Genomic DNA, 26,583 nt, shown 5'->3' with positions numbered 1-26,583 from the left:
TAACGATAATCAAAAGTAATAAAGGCTGTGAACCAGAAAAAAAAGAAAAAGAAATTATATATATATATTAGTTAAATACCATTTAAATTTTTCTTTATCAATGATTTTAACGAATTAAGTAATAAAAATGAGTTATAAAGACATGAAAAAATAAATTATTAATATTTTAAAAAAAATAAAAGAAATTAAAGGTATAAGAAAAGAAAATATAAAAATCATGAATTTTAATTTGGTTACTACAATTTTTAAAATTTTCATTTTCCTTTGATTGTTATATTTAGTTTTAATTTTAATTTTTTGAAAAAAAAAATATTTCCATACACTCATATAATAATAATTATAAAATAAAAATTATTTAAAAATAATTCAAATTTCATGTATTCTAAGATTCACTAATTACTTAAATCACTAAAAGACAGTGTTTGAATGATAAAAAAATAGTATTTAAATGGTTAAAGGTAGTAAAAATACATGAAAAACTAATTAGTTTTAAAAAATTATTTGAAATTTGTATTTTATAAACTTTGGTTTCTATTTTGTGGGATTTTATATATATGTAAGTGTATAGAAACATACTTTTCCTTAATTTTTTTAGTTTATAAGTTGGCTTATTAGTTAGCATTTATATTAAATTTTTAATATAAAAATTAAGGAAAATAAGTAGCTACATAGAATTAGTAAAATGCCATATGTCAAGATAATAAAAATATTTTTTTAAATTTTTTTATTTAGACTTTAAAATAGTGTACAGGAAAAAAAAATCTTTTGAAAAGAAATGTAAGTTAATTACCTTAAATTCTACATATTTATAATATCAAAACCAATAGACTTGGGTAAATCAAATAGTAAACGCATATGAACAAGTGCAATCAATTGTGATGTTTTGGCTTTTTTTTAAACAAACCGTGATTATCCATTTGTTAAGATGCCCAATTGCCATTAGTCAACCGCCTGCATCCACGCCCCCACCCATTAAACTATACGTTTTGAATGGGAAACTACTGCTTCTAATCACAATTTGTTGCCAGAAAGGAAAAGAACAGAAGGAAAAGAACCTCATCTATAAATTAAAAATAGATTTTAAAGGTATTCTTTTGTAATTAATTTCATTGCCTAATTACAACTTGATGAAGATAAATTTGCATTTTCTTTGTTTCAAATTTGGGGGAAACAAAATTGAGGATGTTCTAACTTCTGTTTTTTAATAAGAAAAAAATGATTTCATAAATAAAAATAAAACCTTTTGTTTTCACATGTGGGTTGGAGCAGAGCTGGGTCATACATGATGATGTGAGACGATATTCTAGAAATTTCTATTAAGTTATGTTTGGTTTCCAAAAAATACCAAGCAAAGAAAAAAAAAAGTAAAGAAAAATGATTTTTTCATGTTTGATTATATATTGAAAAATATAAAAGAAAATAAAATATAATTAAAATTAATTAAAAATTTATGTATTTTTATATTATATAATCTTTATATTGATGAGTTAAAATAAATAAAATAAATCTGAAATAACAAAAAAAATAATTTATCAACTTTTAAAGTTGCCTAATGTTATAAGGTACTTGAAGCTCTCTTATGAGCTTCTTAACAGCCCGAATCCTCATTCTAAGGCTCTCTTATGAGCTTCTTAACAGCCCGAATCCTCATTCTAAGGCCTATTCTCATCGCTACAACAACAGTTCTATTGCTATAGGTGGTAGAGTACCTACAAGTCTATTTTTTATTTTCCTTATACTTTTCCTTTGTATTATTCCTCGAGTTTTCTTGAACCAAGCATAGCTTTAAATAAATAAGTCATCAGCAGGAGAGTAGTATAACGCCAGATCACATGATGCGAAACGACGCTCGTGAAATTCCATCACATCACCCGCCCATTCATTTTTAGAAGAAAAGAAACTAATAAAATAAACAGTTAGAATATGGATCCGGTGATCCACCATATCACCATAACACATTTATAAAACATGTTGATAAATTATTTATAAGATATCAAATTAATATTTAAAAATTTTGAGATTAAGATTGGTTTTAAAGACATCACGGTGATTCTATGTGGAATGCGCATGACAAATTAGAATTCCTGAATTGATAAGCAAATAACGGAGCTATAAAAGTCCATCCGGGGACTCTGTTTGACCAACTTATGCAAAAAACTACTAACCGAACAGGGCCATTCACTGTTCTAAAATGGCAAGCCTGTTCGCTAATACAAGTAAATGATGATTCCGAGATATGTTTACAGTCCCATTGTCCAAAACATGAATTGAACATGATCGGAATCCAAGTACATAGAATTTTAAAAATGAGCAAGGAGGGTTGAATGGGTAAGCATCTCACTAATTCAAACTTTTCTACATTCACAATGGCACAAGAAAATTTAAAAAGAAAAAAACAAAAAGGGGAAGGGGGCCTCAAAAGAATATATGCTAAAAGAACAATTAAAAAGATGGGCTAAAAGAGTAATCGAAGCCGAGAATCTGTTTGTATTATATGTGCTCCGTTTGACAAAATTCAATGCACTGAAACCACACCACTGGAAACTGAGACCATCGGTCCCTGCAATCATCTATTTTGGTCACCTCCGGGAACAACCTAGTATAAATCAGAGGAAAAAAACAACCGGAATAAAATCCTTCAGCACATCTCGACAGGGAATGAAATGGAAATGTTTTCTTCAAAATAATAAGGCACAATTTTAACCCAAAGTGGATTGCTAAGGGAACAAAAATGTCACCATAATGATACCAGTGAACTGTCACATCATTTCAAGGAAGTTTTAAGGTTATCACAAAACTCATTCCAAATGCAATAAAATGAACATATAAATAGAAGTAATCTATTTCAAAACCATGTAGAGCACAATGGAATTTGGTCATTTCCCTACATGATCTTGTAAGGACCTTCAAATCCTCACAGCCTAGGAAGTGAGGGTTACAATGTACTGAAAAAGAATTCATCTTCATCTCTTTCACAAAATCCTGAGATGGCATGGCAGGAATGTAAAACTAAACAAAGAAAACAACCAAGATACATTTAGCGATGACACTGTTCTATGCACGGTCCAGAAGGAAAGGCAGAACCTGATGGGATACAAAATGTAGTCAGATGATCAAATACTACGCTTTTGGTGGGTCGCACTCAGCCACTTATGAGTAATATTTAATAAAAAAAAATACAACCTTGAGCAGAAAGTTCCCCTTCATGAATGGGTGAAACCCAGACTGTCGACAGTTAGTAAGGCAAAACCTAATAGCTGTTTCTAATGCAAAACTAGAGACCAAAAAAGCACCGAAAATCCGACCTGGAGCTTTACCCCCGTTTAAATCTGACCAAGCACTGAAAATCTCCTCCTCTGATAATGGCAACTCTAAACCCTGCCTCTTGCCTATCCAAAACTTTGAAAGACATGCCATTGATGTCAGGTCTTCAACCCCCTAAATCAGACAACAAAATGTGAAAAACCCGAGTTGGTCCTTCCTTCATCTCATCCCTCCTTGGAGAGCCACTTCCCATTAACTTTTATCTTGGACAAAAATTTCCTTCTCCCATACACATTAGCTTTTTTATAGAGAACTTAGTGCCTGTTTGGAAACTATTTTCTAACTTAGAAAAACTTGTTCTAAAAACAAGTTATTTTTTAAAACAATTTTAGGATGTTTTCAGTTATTTTTTAAAGAATTTTCTAAATAACAATACTTTAGAAATGTTTGCATTATACACGTGTACAGTAACTTTATGGAGAGCAAGCCAAGAAAACTGTTTTTCATATTGGAATTCCCAAATGTAAGTTTATTCCTGAAACTAATTGAGAAACATTTTTTTGAACTGTTCTCAAAAAATATTTTTAGAGAATTGTTTTTAAAAATGTTGCCAAACAAGCCCTTTAATGTTTTTATCACCCTCCTTCAACCAAATCTCTATGGTTTCTGCCTCCAAAAGCCAACTTGCAATATTCTTCTCTCGCTATCCTCCTATCTTTAACCTCCTCTTCAGAAAGGTTGTTACCCTTTCCTCGGAATCCCAGAATCCCAACTGATTAAAAGTCATTTCCTTTCGAACTACAATGTTGCCAGAAACCTCTTTGTTCCAAACCTTCAATTTTGCCTTCAACTCTTCCAATTTGGAAGCCAGAGAATAAAACTGTAGGAACCTCTGAACTTAAACACCATCCACCAACTCTTAAGCAAGTCTTTGAATAATCCCCCCACCTTCAGCCACATGGTTTGGAACCTTAAAGGAGAACTGCCTCTTGTTATCCCACCCCCCTCTAACAGAATGAAGAAGTGATCCAACAAAGGGACAACACAGATTTATAGAACTGGGTGGTCTTCATTTCAACAGGATTTTTCTAGGATAAATGGGTTATGATTCCATGCACCATTTGATAAAAATATATTGAAACTACCCTCTTCGTCTCATACACTTCTTTACATGCCTGTAGATAATAAGAATAAAATATATAGGATAACCCAGTTCTCAGTTAGGTCTGGTTGCCCAAAAATCAACTCAGCCAAAGTTCAACCCAAATTATTACTAAGATCAGCTAAGCCTGCCTACGGTTCAGGGGCTGGGTTCAACCTGGCCAAATTGCACCACCCATGGCAACCAGTAATATACATCCATTGCGAATTCTCATCTTGAACTAAAGAATGTTCAGAGAGTTGATGCCTTCCCTATACAATCTCTTTTTGTACCTTAAGTTTGTAACAACGCTTCAACTCAGATCTATTTTTTTTTTCAACTCAGATCTATGCGCCCCAATACTCAACCAGTGGCTAATTGTAGAGAGAATATATATAAATAACCTAAAAAATAAGTGGGATTATCTATTAACACCGTAAATGTGATTAGATTTACTGAACTGTCCAATCAAATGGTTCAAATTAATCACACAACAAATACCCATACTATGTGCACTTATAATACAACAAAATAGAAATAACTAGTTCCAGTGAACTAAAAGGGAAAAAAGAACCATGAACAAAATGCATTTTACGTGATTGTTCTTTCTCACCTTGAGTAGGGAATGAATATAGCTGGGACCGACTGTCTTGGTGAGACCTAGTGACGTGGTGTAAGCACTGCAACTCAGAAAAAAGAAAAAGTAAGATGAAAAATGTCATTGACTCTAAGATGTGATAAAGCCATCAAAAACTGAAATTGGTAATATGATGAAGGGGGGAAAACAGAAGTAGTACTAGTAGGAGGAGGAGGAGGAGGAGATGTAAAGATAAAAATAAACCAAAAAAAAAGAAAAAAAAGAAGAAGAAAAAGAAACTATCCAGTTCTTGACTCGCAAAAAGAATAATATAGATCAAATGGAAAAAAGAAAAAAAAAATCCAGTTCCTGACTCACAAAGAAAAATCTCATGGATCGAAGGAAAGCAATAAGAATAAAGGGCTAAGATATCACAAAATGCTAAAAATGGACCACAGCGAGAACTATTCCGGGATGATAAAGACCAATGCTTATAAAAATTAGATGTACCTGTAGCATATTGATTAGGGACTTCAGGCTCCTAAATGCAAGGAGCAACAAGTCAAAGTAAATCCAAGTTACAGGATATGGAAATGGTCTAGAAATCATAAAGCAACATCAGTTCATCCAAATTTAACAGGCAGTTCACACCTCAGAGAATATGCTCTACAAATAGTTCTCTGTAGGTACTGCATTACAATCGACAAAAGACTAGAAGCACCTTACTAACCACATGTTAAGAGCTATACATGCTAATCTCTGACATAAAAAGGAAAATGAAAGCAAATGCAACGAGGCACCAATCACTCAGACTCAGTAGTGACAAACTCAGTCCAACAACTATCCTAGATTTTTACACCTTTCCTATGGGTGAGCTTCTACTAGCAGTTTCATCATTACTAGCATATGCAAATATGGTAACATATAGAAAACAGAAACAACCATTATTATGACTAGTAGTTCTAATAACAAGAAAAAAAGAAACAACAGCAGCAGTAGCAAGGACAAAAACTCAAACTGCGAGTCAGAGATGGCACTTCAAAGAAAATCAATTAATCACCAGAGACAAAATTTGGATTTTCACACTGGCCCAACCAATTGCCTTTTAGGCCGATGGAGTTCCTTCATTATTCGTACCCCACTCTTCTTCAGCCTCGTTACCATTAACGAGTACTGCACCATCAGTAGAATCAGCATCCACCACAACAGCCTCTTCTCCATTATGTTCTTCTTGGCTCTCCTCTCCATTCTGAACCTATTAATAGAGAGAGAACGGAAATAAATAAAACAGAAGTTCCAGATCCTATCTACATATCCAATAATAGAGAAACGCTGGTTCAGTTCATTTTAAGGAAAGGCAGAAATCGAATTTGATTGTATACATCTACAAATTGGAAAATCAGGATCACATACACTAATAAATTTGCAAATAAATATATGGAAGTTAAAGTAACTCTTGAAGTTGTCTAAATTTAACATATTGGCTGTTTAAAATGGACAAATAACCAATCAACAGCTCCAGTTGAAAAATAGGTCAATGCATGTTCTATGATACTTGTGATCCCCCAAGTTTAAACAAACTTGCAACAGGTCTGAAAAGACAGAACAAAAATATGTATGCAGAGTAAACCTCATGGCTTGCATCTCCATTTTCAAGAGGCTCTTCTTCCTCCATTTGCAAGTTTCTGAAAGCCTCCACAAGGTTAATGTGTGATCTGTCAGCACAGTTCAGGTATTCCTCAGCAGGAGGATAAATACTCCTACAAAGCAATTGAAGAACATTAGTTAACAAATGCTACAAAATAATCCATTCCATCTCATGTAAATAAGGACCTGATTGAATTCTACAAAGTTACAAAGAACACCCACTAACTACTTGCAATTCTAGGAAATTTAGTCCAAAGTAAATGGCTCTCAACCAGCTACCCTTTCCCACACATGGAGCAGGTAATTGTCAACCTTGCTCATAGCACATAATCTGCTTCTAGTTTTCCAAAATTGGGTAAATTAAGACCATCAGCTATACAATAGGACAGTCTAATAAATGGATGAACTGGACTGAGATTTATGAATTCCCCCCAGTAAGATCATAAGCCTTGCCTGCAGAAAGGCAAGGGCCAGGAAAATGAAATTTGAACATTATAAGAAAAAAAAATTCCAGAAAGGTATTTACGATAATGTGAGCAACATAAAAATACAACAGTTAGATAAATACAGAGAAATCAACATAGCAGAAGGCCATGTAATGGCACCTTGTCTCGGCAACTTTAGATTCAATGGCAAGACCAACTTGCCAGTCCTCAAATAAATTAGGATACTCTTCAGGATCAGCCAAAGATTCAGCAGCTTTTGGATTAACCTGCATATAGTGTTGATCAAACAGGATTAGATATGTGTCTCTTTCTTTAAATCACAAGAAAAGTTAAATGAAATAGATCCAACTACCCAAGCAGGCATATGGATACACAACCTATTGAATCTTGGTGAGATATTCATTTTGTTAAAATTTTAGGATAAACTAACAATCAAATTGTGTAAAAGAACACTAAGAATGAATCATAAGGTATAACATTTGACAATTAGGAAAACAACAAATAATAAGCCCTTGTTGGATGTGTCATATTACAGTTTAGCTTCTCAGCTTTTTGGTACTGTAATTGTTATCTTAAAAACATTTCACAAGGTGTTTATCTGAACATTCAATAAACATCTTTTAGACAGGAAAGGGAATGACATAAAAGTTTGACTTTGATTGTATTAGTTCAAAATGGCACAACATTGGATGAGGCATGCCACAGTGATTATGATGTTGTAATGACAATAAGTGATTGAAAAGAGAAAAACCAGTCCATTTCCCACAAGGCTGCCATAATTCAAGAAAATATCATCCTTATTGTCAACAGAACTATTTTGTGCATCCAGTTTTCCTAACACCAGATCATGACTACAAGATAAAATAATGGGTTATATTCGTTATGGCACATAAAATTGAAGTAAATTCATTCTGTTTCTCATGCCTTCGATTACCAAGCTTGTTAAATCGCAGAAAGTAGGTGAATGTCAAGTTACCTTATTAAGGTCTTTCCTCCACAGAGCGACTATCTCTGAGACCTTGCTTGGAAGATAAGACCGTGCCATCAAAGCAGCCTCAGGGATCCGATTGCTGCAAAGAGAATGCTTCAGTATCATCCCAAAAGTGGAATATCTCCACAACTATCTTTGTTCCCATGTTTGCAGTAACAACAACAATTACCTGTCCACCAACAGCTGCAGACACTCTTCCAATTTACCCAACATGAACAAACAAAGGAAGGCAACGTTGTTCTTCCCCTGTTCTTTAGCAAGGGATGCAAGTTTTGATATTCCGTCAGCATCTCCTAAAGAAGAATAGAGCAGCAACAAACCACTCAAGTCCATCGCATGCTTTAAACATTCCTCAGCCATTTCTAACTGCAATAAGATAACAGAGGGAAAAAAAAAAAAGATTAAATCAATGAACAAAAACTTACAAGTGATAATTGTCTAAAGCACTGAAGGGTAATTCACGAAGCAATATATGCAACAGCAACATAATTAGAATTTAAAATCCATAGGAGAAAATTGAAACCACAAGTATCTACTGCATAACATCCTCAGAATAATCTCTTAGACTTTGTACGAAGCATGGAAATTTGAAGCAAAGGATGAGGAAAGGAAAATAAAGAGGAAAGGGGCTGAAAAGAAAATACGAAGGAAAATAAAAAAATAAAAATTTAAGCTCAATAATTTTTTTTACTCTAATCCCTCTTCCATTATCTTCCTCTTTTCTATAAAGAATGAAAATTTTGAAAATGTTTAAATTTTTAAATAATTTTCATTACATTTACTTTCCTTCATGGCAAACCAAACAAATGATTTTGAGATTCTTTCCCCATTTTCCCTTTTCCCACTATGTTCCGATGTCCAAACAGATCCTTAAGGAGCACAGCACTGCTTAAATCATCTGTAAAATTATGGAGAATCATTAGCTTGCTAATTTTAGGGAAATTATTTGATCCAAGTGGGCTGTCTCCATTGTGTGTGTGTGAGGCAAACTTGTCTTTCCCAGAAAGAGAATCCACACTGCTAGCATTGGTACTGATGGGCACTTTTCTCAGATAACGAAAGATCCATTCTTGGTAAACAGAATACCTTTCCAGTGGACATAGCTAATTCTCCCAATTGCTTCCATTTTGACTCACTTTGCACTTCTGTAGCAATGTCCTGAAAGCAAAGAAGATCATGCTATATTTCAGATAAAATTGTCACAGAGGACTAATCATTCCTCAGAAGAAAATAAAGATGTGCTTAAATGTTCAAGTCAACAAACTGTCAAAGAACTAGTTTATATCCCTATACTGACATAAAATCAACATAATTTACCTTTGCAACCTCTAATCTGCCAAGCTGCATTGCTAGCTCAAATCGGTAATCAGGGTCAGTAGCTACTTCCAGGGCATCCTCTATCATACCCCGTGATTCCAAGAAACGAGCCACACTAGCAATTCAAACAACTTTTCTTATTAGCATGCAAGAAACTTAAAAGACTGCAAAATAATTCATCTTTGTTTCATTTTCAGCGGGTATAAAAGTTCAGATTGTGGGATCAAAAGCAAGAAGAAAGAACAGAAGGGTCAAAATACACAGCAGAAATGAAGGAAAGAATGGGAGTGACATAGATAAAAGTCAATGTTAGATCTTCAATTTAGTAATTTTGAAAATTATTCAATGTGTGCTATATTGAACTACAAAATTCCCCACAAAACATGAAGATCCAAATACTACATTGTAAGTGTTTGCCTCTTATTTTACTGTTGTTTACCAACAGCCAACAGTAGAAATTTACCTATTATGATGTTCTTTGGGAATTGAAGGTAAAAGTTCATTGGCCCGTTCCAGGTCACCACGCATCACAAGAGTCTTGTACTCAATCAAACTGAGAAGTAACGTGTATCCCATGACACTGCATTGAAAAGGAAAAACCAACTTAATAATAAAGATGTTAGCAATACAACAACCACCCTCCACTCCCCCTTTCTGCCAAAAGTCCACTCACTTGAACTCTTTGTCTATGAGATACACCCGGCTTTGATTAGCTAGATATCCCAACAAATACATAGGCCGGTCCAAATGAAACATTGTGGTTACCTGGAACATATGGTTATTTAACAAAAAAGCTCCAAGAAATCCATGAAATGGATATCATCTGCACATATGGAAATACTTTCAAGACAAGGGTGGACAATACACAATACCTCGCCACCAACACAGTAATTAAGCCGCCAAGAGGAGTTGTTGTAAATGAAACAGTCTCCAACCCATATACCAGTTCTAACTCTTTCATTTGTCTCATGGAGAAGTTCAAAGGCATCCTCAACACCTTGTTCATCCACTGGTCTTCCACTATCCAAGTAAGAAGTAACTACATCGCGCTGCAAAATTAAATTAAAAAAAGTTCAATTTGGAATGCAGTGCTCCAAATCATGCATTTGGCCAATTCTATAGAGGAAAGGAGAATTACACAAGTTAAAAAGAGGATTAATAATTTGAGGATCCATACATTGTACTTCAGGATGTAAAATGATGTATCACTGGCAATGGCCACCAAATCCCCACTATCAGCCCAATAGAGGTTCTGAAATAGTGAAAAAAAAAGAAAAGAAAAAAGGAACATTTAATCAATTCCTGCAGTGTGGCATGAAAACAATACCACGGTAGCCAACAGGCCATCATGTTAGTGCTTACTTTGACATTAACATCAATTCGTCGAATCAGCCTGCATTCAGCCCAGTCATAGAAACAAATAAAATCATTTGAGCACATTGCCAATAAAGTTCCTCCAAAAATATGCTCAGCTGAAAATGTTGGTCGGACACTCCTCTTTTCCTGAAAGATGCCACTTCATTAAACTCTGTTGAATTTCTCCGAACAGGAATATATTTGCATTTACCTAACACTTGTAACCAGACAACAGTGGCAGGCAATATCTAGGATACTTTGAAGGAAACTCAAATACTCAAAAGCAAGATACAAGTGAAAATGTTTTCAGCAGCACACACACACACACACATGCATATATATATATATATTGCACCTAATCTATTCTCATCAGAGAGAAACAAAGGAGGGGACACAAACCTGGAAATTCTTACTGAAAATCTTAACCTTTGATGTACTTTCTCTGACAGCATATTCACCATCTGATGACCATACAAATTCCAATGCCGAACCAAAAGACCTATTCCTCCATGCCAAAGCTGTATATATAATGTACTCACCATCTCCACAAACAACAACAAACCTCCCATTTGGGTTATGTTTTAGGCTCTGAAACACAAAAAAAAAAAAAAAAGGAAGAAATAAATGTAAACATAAATAACAATAAATTAAAATATGGTGGAAACAATCATTCATCCTAGCTTAATGCTTTCATTTCCAAAGAAATACTACCACAAGGATGTTTAACAAGCACCAATTAATCATCAAGCACTTCGAATACAGTCGGCTCTCCTTGTGTATACTTCATACTCTCTAGACAATTCAAGGCTGCAGGCTTTACATGGCCTTTTTTTTCCCAGAAAGAGATACTGATCTACATTTTACATATTCAGGAATCTACCCTCTCTTAAAAAGAGCATGTCTCATTACCTTAGATTATGTACAGTATTTGCATGATGGTTGAACATTTAAAAATCACCTTAGTTCATTTCAGTGAAAACAGTAACTTTAAGAACTTATACATTGTAATTCAATGTAAGAACCTTGTGAAGATGAAGATTTAAAAAAAGAATGCAGCATTACTACTCTTTTTTTTTATAAATAAGCAAGGAATATATTAACAAAGGGCAAAAGCCACAAAGCATACAGGGGGTATACAATGCAGCATTACTACTCTTGACATGCAGAAAGACAAGCAGGTCAATATGGAATAAGGATAAATTAATGCCTCAAGCGGATGAGACACCCTCAGAATAAAGCATGGGGGAGGAACAAGAAACAGTAAGACATGATCTCAAAGTTTTTATATAAACTCATAAAATTCATTTTCAACAAGTTTAAAACAGGTTCTAACTGTCAAGATAAGTGCATGCCTACCCTCTTGGTTCTATCAAGTTTTAACTCTCAAGATAAGTGCATGCCTTCTATGCCCCCCTTTTCTTTATTCATTGATACATCTAATCCAAAATGTTTCATTAGCAGAAAAAACTAATCACTGGCATAGAGTAGGAGAAGGAAGCATCATGAACATTTAACTAAGAAAACCAATGCAACTTACTAAGAAGCATTGAAGCTTTTTGTAAGCAAGCTTCCAAAGAAAATGTCTTAACTACCACAAAGGCTTATATGGTGGGAGCAAAGGACATGAAACCACACCAAAGCAAAGCAAAATAATGAAATAAAGCACCATAGAAAAAATTAAATAATGCCAGAAGACAGTCAACTCACTTGTGGGTAAAGATCACAGGTTCCTAACTCCTTAACAGCCAAAGGCAATCTTTCTCCATCAGTAACCTGAGAAGGCATGGCAAGAAAGAAATGTGAACCTTAAGGATTTCTCACTTAAGCTTCAATGTCATGTAACCAAAATGAGAATAAGCTGAATTTAAGTTCAAACCTCAAAATCTGCTCCCACACTCTTTATATTCACAGTCTGAATTTCATTATGCTTAGCCCATATTATTTTTCCACTGTTGTCCATACTTGCCACAGGCACTTCTCTACCAAGTTTTACCATAATACTTCCTTCATCATAGCCGATTACAACCCTGGATGGAGAGCAATAATAGTCATTCCAAGCCATTTCTCCTAAGCCATATACTAAATATTTAGTGCTGGCTACAGGAACAAGAGAAGTGAAGTGTGACAACAAAAATGATGATTCCAGAATGATTTGTACAACATTAATTATTTTCAGGCACCTTAACATTTTTCCAAGAGCATGTCAAACATTTCCCTAGAACTTCAAAGTTCAAACCAGAAAAAAAAATTCAAAAGACCAATAAATTGAAATGAAAAAAAGTAGTAGTAGTGGTAGTAGTAAGAAGGAGAAGACACTAACCGGCGTGAACCTTTCATGTATCCAACAGCCCAAACTCTTTCAAGACCATAATTCAACGTGTTCTCGAGCCTGTAGTTAATGAAGAAGGTTCAGTCTGTCGGAAATTAAAGACTAGCATAACTCTAAAGGTTTAATCATCTATCATCTATCACTACATTAAGAAAAAACATTTTAATAATTAAGAGAATTCCTGGCAGACGCCAAAGAACATAGATAAAAGTCACACTCTAGAGTGAAATAAAAAAAACTAGATGAAACTAAAAGCAGCAAAATAAGGGCGACTACCAGAAAGCAGTAAAATAAGGATAACAATAAAAAATCGAGCCACCTATTGCTTTCTTTTCCAACACACCACAACAAATACAGAGGCACCATTCTTCCACATTCTTCTCCTCCACTTTTCTACAATGTCTCTTCCAACAGGAAATAAGTATTGAACCAGACTATGCATAAGATTATAAAGTCATGAATTGTATTAATTTATTTTTGAGAGGCTATAAAGTAATGAATATATATGCATCACTTGTTTAAAATTTCAATATTGAGTATTTTCAAAATTTCTCAGGTTCCAAAGTTTCAATCCTAATTTTGGTCTCCTATACAAGTATCTGTTCTTTTATCAAGTAATTTTGAAAAATTTTCTAATTGTTTTCTTTAACAAGACTGAAAGTGATGTTGCAATTTAAATTAAAAACCTTTATCAAAATAGAACAAACAGTTAGTTATTGAATATCTACAAGAAAATATACAATCTGAAGCCAGTTGAGTAAGAGAAGAACCAGAACTAAAATCCATTTAGACATGAAACCCTGGAAAATGAATCCAAAGTTCATAGGAGAGAAAAAAACAAGTCTTAGGTAGAGCTTGTTCTTTATTGGAAGTCTGAATTACTCAGAAATCTGAATACAAATTGAGTCAACAGTGTCTAGTTTCAGATAAAAGTTAAAATTTTTACTTTTTTGTATTCAGACAAAATATCTGAAATTAAGACTTAATTAAAAAAACAAGTTGTACTAAAACATTTCAAGTCTATTAAGACTTAAGAAAAAAAATTAAAAATAAATAAATAAAAAACCAAACAAACATGGCCTTACAGCAGTCCAATCAATTTCCTTGAAACATCCCTTCACTTCCAGTGACTAATCATTCTCTTCCACCTTATTTTACACAGCCTTCCCCCCAAGGTATTGTATGTCTAGATGAGCTATGTTCTGGAGTATATTCTATACTTGAATTGGATGAAGTCTAATATGGATGTGCAGATAAGATGAATAGGCAAAGATAGGAAGGAAAAAAAGAAAAATAGAAATACATTCTCAAACAAATTCCAGGATGTTATTTGTAGTAGGCTAGTAGCTACAAATCCATCAACATTTAATATTGAAATTTTAATTAACCAATCCTATGCAAGTTTGTAGACCTCTAAGATACAAGCCATCAGTAGGTCTAATGTGGAATTTCCAATGAGAGGAAAAAGATGGTTAGAATAATGAATATGAATTCAAAATGCCAATATGAAATATTAATGTCAAGCCACACCACATAATGTCCATCTCATTTGAAAGCCCAAAAATAAATAAAAAAGAAACAGCAGGATGTCAAGGTTAGTTTAACATGTGAACTTCATATTAGAAAATTGCATATGATATGGAGCTTACCTATAAGTGGTAGCATGCCATATTCGAACAGTCCCATCCTCAGAACCTGTTATTATTATGGGAAGTTCAGGATGGAAGCAGACTGCAGAAACATTGTGTGTGTGGCCTTCCAGTGTCTGGACACAACTTTTGGTTTGATAGTCCCACACCTGCATTTGGAGGATTTGTCCATGAACATTTCCTTCTATCAAACCGCATAAATACTAAACACAGCTTGAAAATAATTATCAACGGCAGACCTTAGCAGTATGATCATCAGAACCCGTGATTAGATATGGTTTATCACCGCCTGTAAAGTAATCAACACAATTTACCCCTTTCTGATGGGCATCCAGTGTAAAATTAGGGTCTGGAGAGCCAAGATTCCATATCTGGAAAAGGAGATATCATCAGAGCATAAATAGCACACTCATACTTGATGAAGCAAAATTGGTAAAAAAATGCAGTTAACAAGTTGCCAACAGAAAATCCAGATCATACCTTAATGGTGCGATCCAGAGATGCACTAGCAAAAGTGTTGGTATCTTTTGGATTAAATGTCACTTGCATCACATAATGAGAGTGGCCCTCAAAGATCTGAGTACACACCCAACCTTTCTCCCAATCCCAAAGTTTTATGAGCATGTCATCAGAAGATGATAGCACATATGGCAGGGTAGGATGGACAGCCACACACCTAATGTAATCCGTGTGTGCCTCAAATACTTTAACCTTATCCATTGTGTTATAATTGTATACACGAATAAACATATCATCAGCTCCAGCAACAACCCATTGCTTGCGTGCTATAAACTTCGCTGACCTAACTGCAATGATAATGTAAAATTGAAACATGTAATAACCTTACCAATAAGAGAGAAATTGAGTAAAAATGGATCAAGGGAATTCAATCACACCAAATAGAGCATATGGAAACAGATAAAGTACATGTACATACCTGGTAATTCAGTGACTTCAAATGATTTTGCCATTGTCTGGAACAGTAGCAAGGAGCTTTAAGTTAGCACTATTCTATCAAGAGGTTATATATTCAAAAGAACCTAAACCTCCAAAGACTCACGATCGCATTCCAATATTTTGAAATCTCAACAATATATAAATTAATCTGCAGTTTTCACATACCATGAAATTACTGGTTCCAAGTACAAGTCTGAAAGAAAACAAAGATTTGACCAGTGAAGCATGCTGCTTCTAGAATTTTACAAAGTGACAAGCATGATTTTTTTTATAGGTAGACAAACATGATCGATCATATCACAAAGATAAACCTTGGGGTTTTCATTCAATATTTACCAACTCACATGACAACGTTGGATTAAGAAAAATGCAAGTACCAATTATGCATATCAGTACACACACAACAGGTATTCAGAAGAACCCACTTTTGGCTGATCACTAACTTTCATTTTCCAAATTCATTATAATTACAGCCTAAGCAACACAAAAAGGCTGGACTTTGATTCCTCCTCAGAACTAAGACATCCTCCTCTCTAAACATCTACATTGACTGAAAATTCCGAAAAGAGAAGTGCCTCCAATTCAGATAGAAAAGTATGTTTGCATTCAGTTGGTTGGCAATTATCATAACGTTCTTTTGATTATTAGGGAGAGGGTCATCAGTGGAGGTGGCATCATCCTTCTAAAAATATTTCATCAATGAATGGGATATTTTGGATGGTGTTAATATTGAAGTAAATGCATTGGCTTGAGAAATGTAATTTTTAACACAGAACACCCAGAGTTAATGAGAGCTGGAACTTTCTGCAGCATTCACTTAGCTGGTGCATAACCACTCTTCCTATTAGAATTTGATAACAGGGTGGTTTCTGGCTTCTTCAGAAGCACTATATGCATAAGACTGGGTGACCCCCTTTCTCCGCTCTTATTCACAGCTCTAAGAGAACCTGTAACCGGATGGATTCAGACAATGGAGGAAGCAGGTTTTATTCAAGGGTTTTAGGATTGCTCTATAGGGCACACTATTATCTCATTTGTATACAATTCTTTCCTTTTTAGCTCAGTGGGGGCCTAATGCTTGGTTCAAAAACATGTACGTATGCTCTGTTCATTTGAAGCAATGTTGTTTTAGGGTTAATATGAACCTTGTGCTTTACCTGTAGGCCATGCCTCAAACTTCTAGGAGTTGGCTTGACACTGGAAAATTTAGGTAGCAAGGTGGACCAACTCCCCACTATACATTGGGAACTTCTAGAGGAAGCACCATGCAAATTTCTTTCAATGTCAGAGCCAATGCTGGAATATCATAAGCAGTACCACATAGATAGAAAAAGCCAGTATGGCTTGCTAATATGTTGTTAGTGATTTTTCACCTATAAGGACATGACCCTAATGCCACAACAATTAGAGATACTTTCCTCCCTCAAAGTTTAATATCAAACAACTTTCCTTTTTCCAGCTGCAGTAGTTGCATACTTTACTATATATAACTCATGTCTTTGTTTATAATTCGAGCATGAGAAATTAAGGGTGCACTCGGATTTTCCAGGGGAATAAGGTCATTCATCTGTATTGTACATGTCTATTAAAGGCACAAAGACATCATACAGAATAGACAACTGCAACAACAAAAAAAAGAAAAGAAAAGGGAAATGAAGATTTGATAAATACCTGTGACTGGTAGTTCCAGATGCACACAGTTCCAGAGTACAAACTTGCTAAAATCCTGCAGAAACAAGCACAATGAGTCATATTTCAGAAAAATTACCACTTTCTGCAATTTGCTCCAAGTTAAAAAATAGACGGTATTAGATAAATTAAATAAGATGGAATTAAAGTTTCAAATGAGATATGCAATTCTTTTTCTCTCAATCTTCCTAAATCCCCCCACCTCCCAAGAAATTCCCAAATAATGTGGCAAGCAGCAATAAAAATAAATTGAAAAAAAAAATGGTTATCTTGTTTCAAAGTTGACTAGAAAGGGACAAGGAAAATTAGTTGTCACTAAGACTACAGACAGCATTCCTCTTTTCTAGTTAATGCTACCATCAGATACGGTAATCAATTTTCTTCTTCCATTTCAAAACAGAATGCGCCATTAACCACAATGGCCAGCAAACATCTAAGTCTCATTTCCTATTCAAGTCAGAGAAAATTTGAAACAAAAAGTACATAAATTATGGCCAAACATATTATAATTACCATGGCTCAGATGGATGCAGATCCACAGATTTTACTCTCTCTGATCTTTGCGCGAGTTTCCTCTGATCCAAAATTTACCAGAAGCAAAATGACATCAATACTTCAACTATTAAACATTAAACAAATCGAGATCTAATCTGTACATAGAAATCAATTCAAAGGGAATAAACAAGCGTACCTTGATTTCGAGTCTCAAAGGCTGTTAACAAAAAATAAAACCAAACAAAACTCAATCAGTAAAAGACCAAACACCAGATCTCGCACAAATTCAAATCCCTATTTAAATCTGAAGATTCAATTTCAATATTCTACCCCTTTCCTACACTTCCTCAGGAACCAAACACAGCACTAGCGATTCAAACACTCAAATTCGAATTAACAAAACAAAAATGCATTAATTTCAATCAAATTAGCGAAAATTTCTATAATTAGGCACGTAATGCAATAAGAACATCAAATCGAAGCAGATTCGAACCAGATCTAAGCTAAATCCAGAAGCGGAAGCACAAATCATGCGAAAAACTCACCATTTTTAGAGATTAAAGAGCGAGAGATGGTCGAAATCGGAGGAGAACGATAGTTTTTGAGAGAGAACGTGACAGATCAAGAGAGAGAAAGGGAGTGTCTGAGAGAGAGGTTTTGGTGGTGCCGCAGAGAAAGACAGAAAGAAAGGGGACTGTAAATATGAAGAGAAAAATATTGCTGTTAGAGAAAACCCGGTTCGCCCCAGCTCCTGCCGCATGATGCCATGTACCTAATTGCTAATAAGAGTAGGGATTTTAATTAATATTTTTCCTTTCTGAAAATACATATATAAATTTAATCAAATAATTTGAAGTATGTCATCTAGCCTCCTTCCCGATAAATATTTTTGGGATATATTTGGATTCTTAAAAAAATTAAGAATATGGATTTAATAATAAGAAAAAAAAAACATAGGTTAATAATCATTGGTTTTATTTTATTTTATTTATCTAAGATTTATTTAACATACTCGGTAAGTTTTGTTAAGTATTTCTTTTAAGAATATGTTATAAAATAGAAGCAATTTTTAATAATCGTTTGTATACACTTACTAATAATGGTAACTGCTTCGGTATAAAATACAATAACCCTTACATAAAAAACATTAATTTATTCACATCTTTTAAAATTTTGAGATAGTAAAAATAATTTTAATACCTCAATTTTTTTAAAAATAATTTTTAAAATTCATTATTTTTATAAGAAAACTCAAACAATTATTACATTATATATAGAAGTTACTTTTATTTTTTGTGTTTTTTTAAAAAATAAGAGGCATATCCAAATGATACCTTTTATATATATTAAAATAAAAAAAAAAAAAAAAAAAAACAACAACAACAAATATAACCTTAAGTAGGTCAATTGTAGGAGAATGTTGAATACTAATAGTTAAATTATCATACCTAATAAATTATCCTTTGGGTTTGACTATTTGGTTTTTGAGAGTTACGAGGCTCCTAGGATCAACAAAGATGTGGTATAAATTATAAGTGGCAATGTGCATAGTGAGAGTTAAAGTGTCTTCATTCAGCCAAACTCTATAAGGAGGAAGTCAAACTTAGAGAAAGTTATAGAACCATTTATGGACATAGGGCTACTTGAGATTTGGATGAAACTAATATTATAGATTTTGTTTAAGAATTTGAGCCTTCAAATCATATTTTGAGCTTGATTTTTCATGCCTCTTTAATGGTTTATAGGCCTACCAAGAATAACATGGTCAATTATTCATGGCTCAAACGTAATTTTGGTCACGTTAGGGGTTTGACCTTGACAATTTTGCTATTCGAACAATTGAAGCTACCCTTGAGAACAATCTTAAGCCACATAATGTTGAAATTAAATAAATTCTCCACAAAGTACTATAAGTTCCATATCACTTGGTGGTGTGCCCCATGTTATGGTAGTAACCAAGCATCAACTTTGGTCTTTGAGGTTGGCTTCCCCATGCATTAGCTAAGGCAACTTGAGACCTATATTATTTTTTCTCTAGTAGGAACCTTCCAATGTAGTATTGAGTATAGTGAAATTATAGTCAAGTAAGACTTCTCAAACTTTTGCTTCTTATCCTTGAGCTTATCCTATCTTGCAAGTATAAATTTTGGGCCACAAAGGCTTCAAAAAGGCTCATAAAAATGTAAATGAAATTAACTTGGAAGTGGTGGATTTGAGATAGATCCAAGGCATGAAGGCTAGATGAAAATACTTAAATAAGACCTTTCTTACAATCATTAGAAGTTGATTTTGATAAGGGAAAAGTAGTACAAAGATTACTATAAAATATGAGAGGCAAACTTGAAACTTGGAGCAGGGTTTTTATTAAGGTACTTGAGGAGGTAGAACATGTACAATTCATGTCATTGAGGAGCTACTAAAGGCTTTGCCATACAGCCTTGGCGAGATGTGGTCATGTTAGTAGCTTTCTAGCCATAAGGTGTTGTTTGTCAATATCAACTCCATGATTGGTCAAATAGATCATGCATGCCTTCCCTTGTTTGTGAGAATTGGAAGCTAGGTTTAGTAAGTTGCTTTTCCATGCAAGTCTTTAGTAGCTTGTTCTTATGTCAGACCTATATATAGAGCATGCCCTTAATAATTGCATCATTGTGCTTGGGTTGTGAGAGCTCTTAGCCACATGGATAGTTCAAAGTGCTCATTAGCGTTTGACATTAAGATGTGGATCATGCATCCAAGGCATTTTAGAATGATGTACTCCTCCCATTCAAACTACAGTTTGAAACCAAACTTTTCCTTGGAATGATAGATAGGGTACTTTATGTGGAATCTAATGTAAATCTAACTTTCTATTCACTCATGAGATCTAGGTGATCCTATAAGACCACCATGGTTCTATTATTATTTAATGCAATGTTTCCATTTAATGGCAATGTTTGGTTTGCTACACCTCTATCCAAGCTTAAATGTCTCTCATCCTTCTAAGGTTGCATAAGCAAATGATCCTTACCTAACTGTAGTTTCTTTAGTGCATACTATGATAACAAATGGCTCATGTGTTTAGTTCCTAAAGCAAAGTCAATTGTAAGGATATCAAACCAACCTTGTGTTAGTAGATTTGTAACCAAAGATTGTGAGATTTACTACTTGCATAAATACTCTAGTAAATCTTAGTTGTCTTTTTAATACTCAAGCTCGTATAAAGAAGATAAAGAAGAAAAAGAAAAGTTGAGAGATCCACTATTGCAAATATGCTTGAGTGTGAGTATTAAAATAGTCTTTTTTATGCTTAAGTTAGTATAGAGAAGATGAAGAAGATGAACGAAGTTAAGAGAATGATGTAAGAGATAAAACAAAAGAAATAGAATTTTATTTAGCGATTTATACCTCCAAAGAAATACTTACTATTAGGATTGATCCCTTAAAAGTCAAACATAATGTAACAAAGTTAGACTTCATTGTCCCTACGATATCTTTTTTATGTATTAACATTGATTTGAACATTCAACCTATATCACTTAAATTATACATGACTCAGGTATATTATGAATTGTACAAGGAATACAAATCATGGGTTCCTTACAAGATAATGGGTTGTCCATAGTCACTTAATGGATTTGGGTAATCTAGTAGAGACTATAATGTATTACTTCTTAATTGAAGGGATGACTTATTTTGGCTATTAGTATGAGTTTCCCATGGTGAGTGCACTGAGTATATGGTTACACATTGGATAAGACTTATGATGAATCATGATGTAAGGTTATCAATTGTCGTAATTCACCCAATTACTATACTACATAAACTCTCAACCTTAAAGAGGATATTAAGTATGTCTTAAAGCTAATAGAAGGTTTTGACCTATGGGTGATACCCTAAGGTAATCACATATCCCTATGTACTATTGATGAAAATTGGTGACAACATGTATTTTCAATTGAGGCACCATGATATCTCATTGGTTTGAGATAGTGTGTCTCATTAGATAATCCAAAGGGCATGTGATCTAGAAGACTATGACCATAATATTTTCTTTAGTAAAAATTTGACAAATGCTCTTTGGAGTTAGAGTATATCAATTGATCATGAAATAAATGAGATCTATAATTGAAGGATTGGAGATGTAATCTTGATAGGTGATAGTATTACCTTGTCAAACTATGGATACTAGTTCATGGGAACTTTGAATGTAGTGGATAATAAGTCATGAACTCGAGCTTTGTCTCATTGTTATTTATATAGAGTACTGAAGTGCAATTGATTCTCTATAGTGAGATGTTGAATCAATATTAGAATTGGATTTTGAGAGAACTAGTACTCTTATGGGTTCCAATGGTTCTTACTTGAACTTATATACTTTGATGACATGGTTTATAAAAATTAGATTGACTCTAGATTCACTTTTTGTGCATGAGGATGTTTTGGTAATTATGTAAGGTTGCACAAGGGTTAGTGAACAAAATCTTTGGATTGGACTAATTGATTAATTAGATGATCCTATGAGGTTAATTAATAAATTATGATTTGTTTTTTGCTAGATTAAGTGATTTAAGTCCTTGGTGAACTTAGATCACTTAAGTCTAGTTAAGGAATCCTATAAATACGTCCTTAAGAGTTAAGGTTTTCATCATTTTTTGAGTGAGTCATCTTCCATCTTCAGAGAAAGAGAGAATCATAGCTTCCTTCCTTTCAAAGACTCATCATTTAGAATGCCAAGATAGAGTTAAAGTCATTAGATGAAAGATCTCAAGTTTACAAGGCTTCCGACTACTGCGAAACCATTTTTCATCGAAAGAAATTGATTTGGGAATGTTCAAATCACAGGTAAAGTTTTTACTAAAAATATTCAAATTAATAAGAGTATTTTACTTTTGTTGTTCGGTTAGGTAAAAGAAATGGAAGCAATTAAATCACAGGTAAAGTTTTTACTAAAAATATTCAAATTAATAAGAGTATTTTACTTTTGTTGTTCGGTTAGGTAAAAGAAATGGAAGCAATTTTTTTTTCTTCTAATCTTTGTGGTCTTATTTTAATTATAAGAAAAATGCTAACTTTAGTGAAATAGATTTTTTATGAAAATAATAAATAATCACATTATTTATTAAAAATTTGTTACTTACTAAACCATTGCATAATACAACAAATTAACCACCAAAAAAAAAAAAAAAACCATCATGTGGTATCAATAACCTATAAAATGAAGGGGGTCATTAGAACATTTTATGACTTGATTTGTGATGCTTTTATTTCGTGTACTCTTGTAAATACGGGTGTTTTTTTATAGTATTTTTTTATCAGCATTTAAATACAGGTAAAAGAATGTTTTTGATAATGTTTTTAGTAACATGTTTAGTAGAAAAAAATTACTATAAAAATTAATTAAATGTTTAATTTTTATTAAAAAATATTTTAAAATATTTCCAACTCTTTTAAAATCACTTGTTAATAAACTCTTAAACTATATTTGATTTTCAGAAAATTTGAAAGAAAATACGAAAAAAAAGAAAATAGAGAGAAAAAATAAAAGAAAAGAAAACATGAAAGAAAATAAAAATTAAGTTTAAATTTAATAAATTATTTTTATATGTTTTTTGAAACCCATTTTGCTTATTTCTCTTTATTATAAAGAGATTAAATAATTTAAAAATATATAAATTTTAAATTAATTTTAATTATAATTGATTTTTTTATGTGAAACCAAATAAAAAAAATTATTTTTTTAATATATATATATATATATTTAATATTTTATGGAACCAAATATAACTTTAATAAAAAAACTAAGAATCGGAACCAAATATAACTTTAATAAAGGGCTCTTACTTAGTAAGAGCCCTTTTGAAGCAATTTGTGTTTCTTATGGTTATACCGGTCGTGGACAAATGAAGCTAAAGCAACCACTACCTTTTTCCAACAACCAACGCCATTTCTTGGTTAGTTCTGAAGCTTTACTGTTGATTCAAGACTTGATTCTTGCCTTTTTAAAATTTGAGGTGGAGATATTTAACTTATTTGTGGTTATTTAAATATTCTTCACACTCCTATAATGGATTCAAATTGGAAAATTTTCCATGTCAAATAAAATTATTTTAAATAGGAATGTTTAACAATGCTCTAAAAATTATATTTTATTTTAAAAAAAATAAAATTTATATATAAAATATATTTATACTAGTGTTAACCAATGAAATTTGAAACTTTTGGAGGTTTAATATATTTACACAAAATCTCTAGGGGTATAAATGAAATTAACACTAAAAATTATTTTTAAAATGAAAATGACATTTATTAAGAAAATTGCTAAGATATTAAATTAGTTTTTTCAAATTTTTTATCTTGATCATTAAATATATGTGATGGAATTTAGACGGTAACCCACATAACAAACAAATGGAAAGTTAAAAATGAATAAATCATAAGGTTTAAAGGTGCGCATATATCCTATTTGATTGATAATGCATTTTTTTTTTATATTTATTGAGAAAGTATCCCTATTAGTGATTTCAGCTTCATGTAGGCGAGTTGCAACTTGTAATCCTAACTAAGGACGTGTTTTTGGAGTTAGCTGACCCTCGTGGAATGCGATCCTTTGTTTCGATCATTGTAACACGTGTGTCACCTAAGGTATAAGGGGCATGATGACTTGATGTCATCCTCACATTCCTCGTACCCTTTTATTAATTTTTTATTTATTGAGAGGAATAAAAATTTCTTCAAATTATTAGTATTATTATTTTTTAGTTTAAGTACGAAATCATCAGGAATGTATGTTAAGAAAAGGATGGTGGGTAACACTCTCTCCTTGTCCTTTGTTTGTTGTCTTTCCCTTTTCCACGTAAAGTCATATATAATGATTATTTTGAAACCACCTTGACTAAACTAATATAAGTTATTAAAAAAAAATAGGTCAACACCACTAAAATTTGGAAGACATTTCCAATTCAACCAAGAATTCCATAATATTAAGATGGCAATTATTTTAGAAATCATCAATCTACTTTTATTTTCAAGTCGGTCCAATCCGCACTGTAATTTCAAGCTGACCTATGAATCTAAAAAGCACACAAATTATAAATAGAGCATTAGAATGATTCTAAAGATCATTCCTCAGAGCTGCCTTAAAGCACACCCCCAAAAACATAGGTCAAATAGGCTGCTATAAGAGAACCAAGAAAATGTTACCTATAAGTGGCTCCATCCCATATGCGAACATTCCCATCCTCGGAGCCTGTAATGATTAGGGAAAGTTCAGGGTGAACACACACTGCAGAAACATTGTCATGTGTGGTCTTCTAGTGTTTGGACACAACTCTTAGATTGATAGTCCCACACCTGTTTTCAGCGGATTTATCTACGACTCAACCAATATTTGTATATACGTATGATCCTCGTATAGCTATGAAAAAGTATAGAGTTTCAGACCTTAGCGGTGTGATCATCTGAACCCGAGATTAGATATGGTTTTGAGCCACTCATGAACCCATCCAGTGTAAAGTCTGGAGCAGGGAAGCTGTGAGATTCCAAATCTGAAAACAGGCAATATTGCCTTTACTGTGACCAAAAAAGAGTAAAGAAGTAACCAAACAACAAATGAGAATTGATTCAGACTTTTATGGTTCCATCAAGAGATGCACTTGCCAAAGTGTTGGTGTCTTTGGGACTAAAGGCTATGTCCCTCAAAGGTTTGAGTACACTCCCAACCTTTCTCCCAATCCCAAAGCTTTATGAGCATGTCATCAGAAGCTGACAGAACATATGGAAGGGTAGGATGAACTGCAACACTCCTAATGAAATCGGTATGTGCCTCAAATTCTACAACCTTCTCCATTGAATGGTAGTTGAAACGCGGGTAAACTTGTCATCAGCCCCAGTAACAACCCATTGTTTGTGTGCTATCAACTTCGCAAACCTAACTGCGAAGTCATATTCAAGTATCTTCAGGAACAGCGGAAGTATGTAACGGTGTACCTGGTGATTCGGTGACCTTTTTCGACTTTACAAGTTCCTGGAATAGCACCCAAGAGTAAGCACTAAATGCATAAAAATATTCCTATCAATGAAGTAAGGACTCACTTCTATTAGGAACTGAGCAATCATCTAATGGGACTGAAGCTCAATTCGATTTCATAATGAAATTATTTAGTTATTCCAACTGAATTCTAGGATGGTAAAGACCATTATGATCACAATGGTGAAAACTGTAATGACCGGGTTTTTTTGGGTTATGTTGAAAATTCTAGTTTGAAAAGTCTTCTTTTGAGTGGTGGTTAAAATGTCAAAAAGAAAAGTTTTTAGAGAACACGTGTTTATTTTGGATCGATGAAATTCGAATTATTTTGTTGATCAATTAGACGAGTTGAAAATTTTGTGTCATGTTAACCCTATGGTAGAAATTTTTTTAGGATTTTAGAAATTGAAAATTTCCAGAAAAGAAAAATGAAAACGAAAATGAAAGTGAATTAATTAAAATTAATTAAAATTAATTATAATTAATTAGGTAAAAATTAAATTAAATTTCTTAATAATAAAATTGAGAAAATTAAATTTTTGGATTGGTATTTAATAAATTATTTTGTGTGTTGTTAAAAAAAAATTGAAGTGAATTGGAAATGAAATGAAAAAAAAAAGCAAAAGAGAATAAAAAAAAAAGGAATTAATTCAATGGGCTTTTGGATATTGGCCGTGGGCTTATGATGGCTGGTGGTTAAAATAAAGAGAAAAAAAA

General features: G+C 33.2%; 1 protein-coding gene across 6 annotated transcripts; it reads right to left on the bottom strand.

Moving 5' to 3' along the window:
• Nucleotides 1-2,106: 2,106 nt before the first annotated feature.
• LOC100261812 (coatomer subunit beta'-2) lies at nucleotides 2,107-18,578 on the bottom strand. 6 transcript variants are annotated; one of them, XR_786569.3, is made up of 27 exons: nucleotides 18,404-18,578; nucleotides 18,055-18,075; nucleotides 17,877-17,938; nucleotides 17,346-17,400; nucleotides 15,655-15,691; nucleotides 15,198-15,523; nucleotides 14,957-15,088; nucleotides 14,718-14,866; nucleotides 13,060-13,128; nucleotides 12,616-12,766; nucleotides 12,447-12,512; nucleotides 11,139-11,327; nucleotides 10,746-10,886; nucleotides 10,561-10,635; nucleotides 10,256-10,432; nucleotides 10,057-10,148; nucleotides 9,847-9,963; nucleotides 9,384-9,498; nucleotides 9,153-9,224; nucleotides 8,236-8,432; nucleotides 8,052-8,145; nucleotides 7,235-7,341; nucleotides 6,613-6,742; nucleotides 6,120-6,237; nucleotides 5,493-5,523; nucleotides 5,019-5,085; nucleotides 2,107-2,596 (listed from the first exon to the last, which is right to left on the bottom strand). XR_786569.3 is itself a non-coding variant. In XM_010656383.3 (26 exons), exons 1-25 carry the CDS (start codon nucleotides 18,404-18,406, stop codon nucleotides 5,066-5,068), a joined length of 2,715 nt encoding a protein of 904 aa, XP_010654685.1. In that variant the 5' UTR covers nucleotides 18,407-18,578; the 3' UTR covers nucleotides 2,107-2,596; nucleotides 5,019-5,065. The 6 variants fall into 6 exon arrangements, 2 of the variants coding, with proteins under 2 accessions (XP_010654685.1, XP_059595485.1); XR_786567.3 differs by having other exon boundaries at nucleotides 6,043-6,237; nucleotides 18,404-18,577; XR_002030821.2 differs by having other exon boundaries at nucleotides 6,078-6,237; nucleotides 18,404-18,577.
• Between the last annotated feature and the right edge of the window lie 8,005 nt (nucleotides 18,579-26,583).

The sequence above is a fragment of the Vitis vinifera genome, chromosome 9 (assembly GCF_030704535.1).
Source record: "Vitis vinifera cultivar Pinot Noir 40024 chromosome 9, ASM3070453v1".
In the NCBI taxonomy this organism is placed as follows: Eukaryota; Viridiplantae; Streptophyta; class Magnoliopsida; order Vitales; family Vitaceae; genus Vitis; species Vitis vinifera.
Note: the sequence above shows the minus strand (reverse complement) of the source record. Positions and strands in the feature narration are given on the sequence as shown.

What these genes read in the sequence shown, in the direction of transcription:
- LOC100261812 (XM_059739502.1), bottom strand. An exon ending in CTTTGAGACTCGAAATCAAG is followed by an intron (nt 17,939 to 18,054) that starts GTACGCTTGTTT and finishes ATTTTGGATCAG; the next exon opens with AGGAAACTCGCGCAAAGATC. An exon ending in TAGCTATGTCCACTGGAAAG is followed by an intron (nt 8,433 to 9,152) that starts GTATTCTGTTTA and finishes ATCTTATTGCAG; the next exon opens with TTAGAAATGGCTGAGGAATG.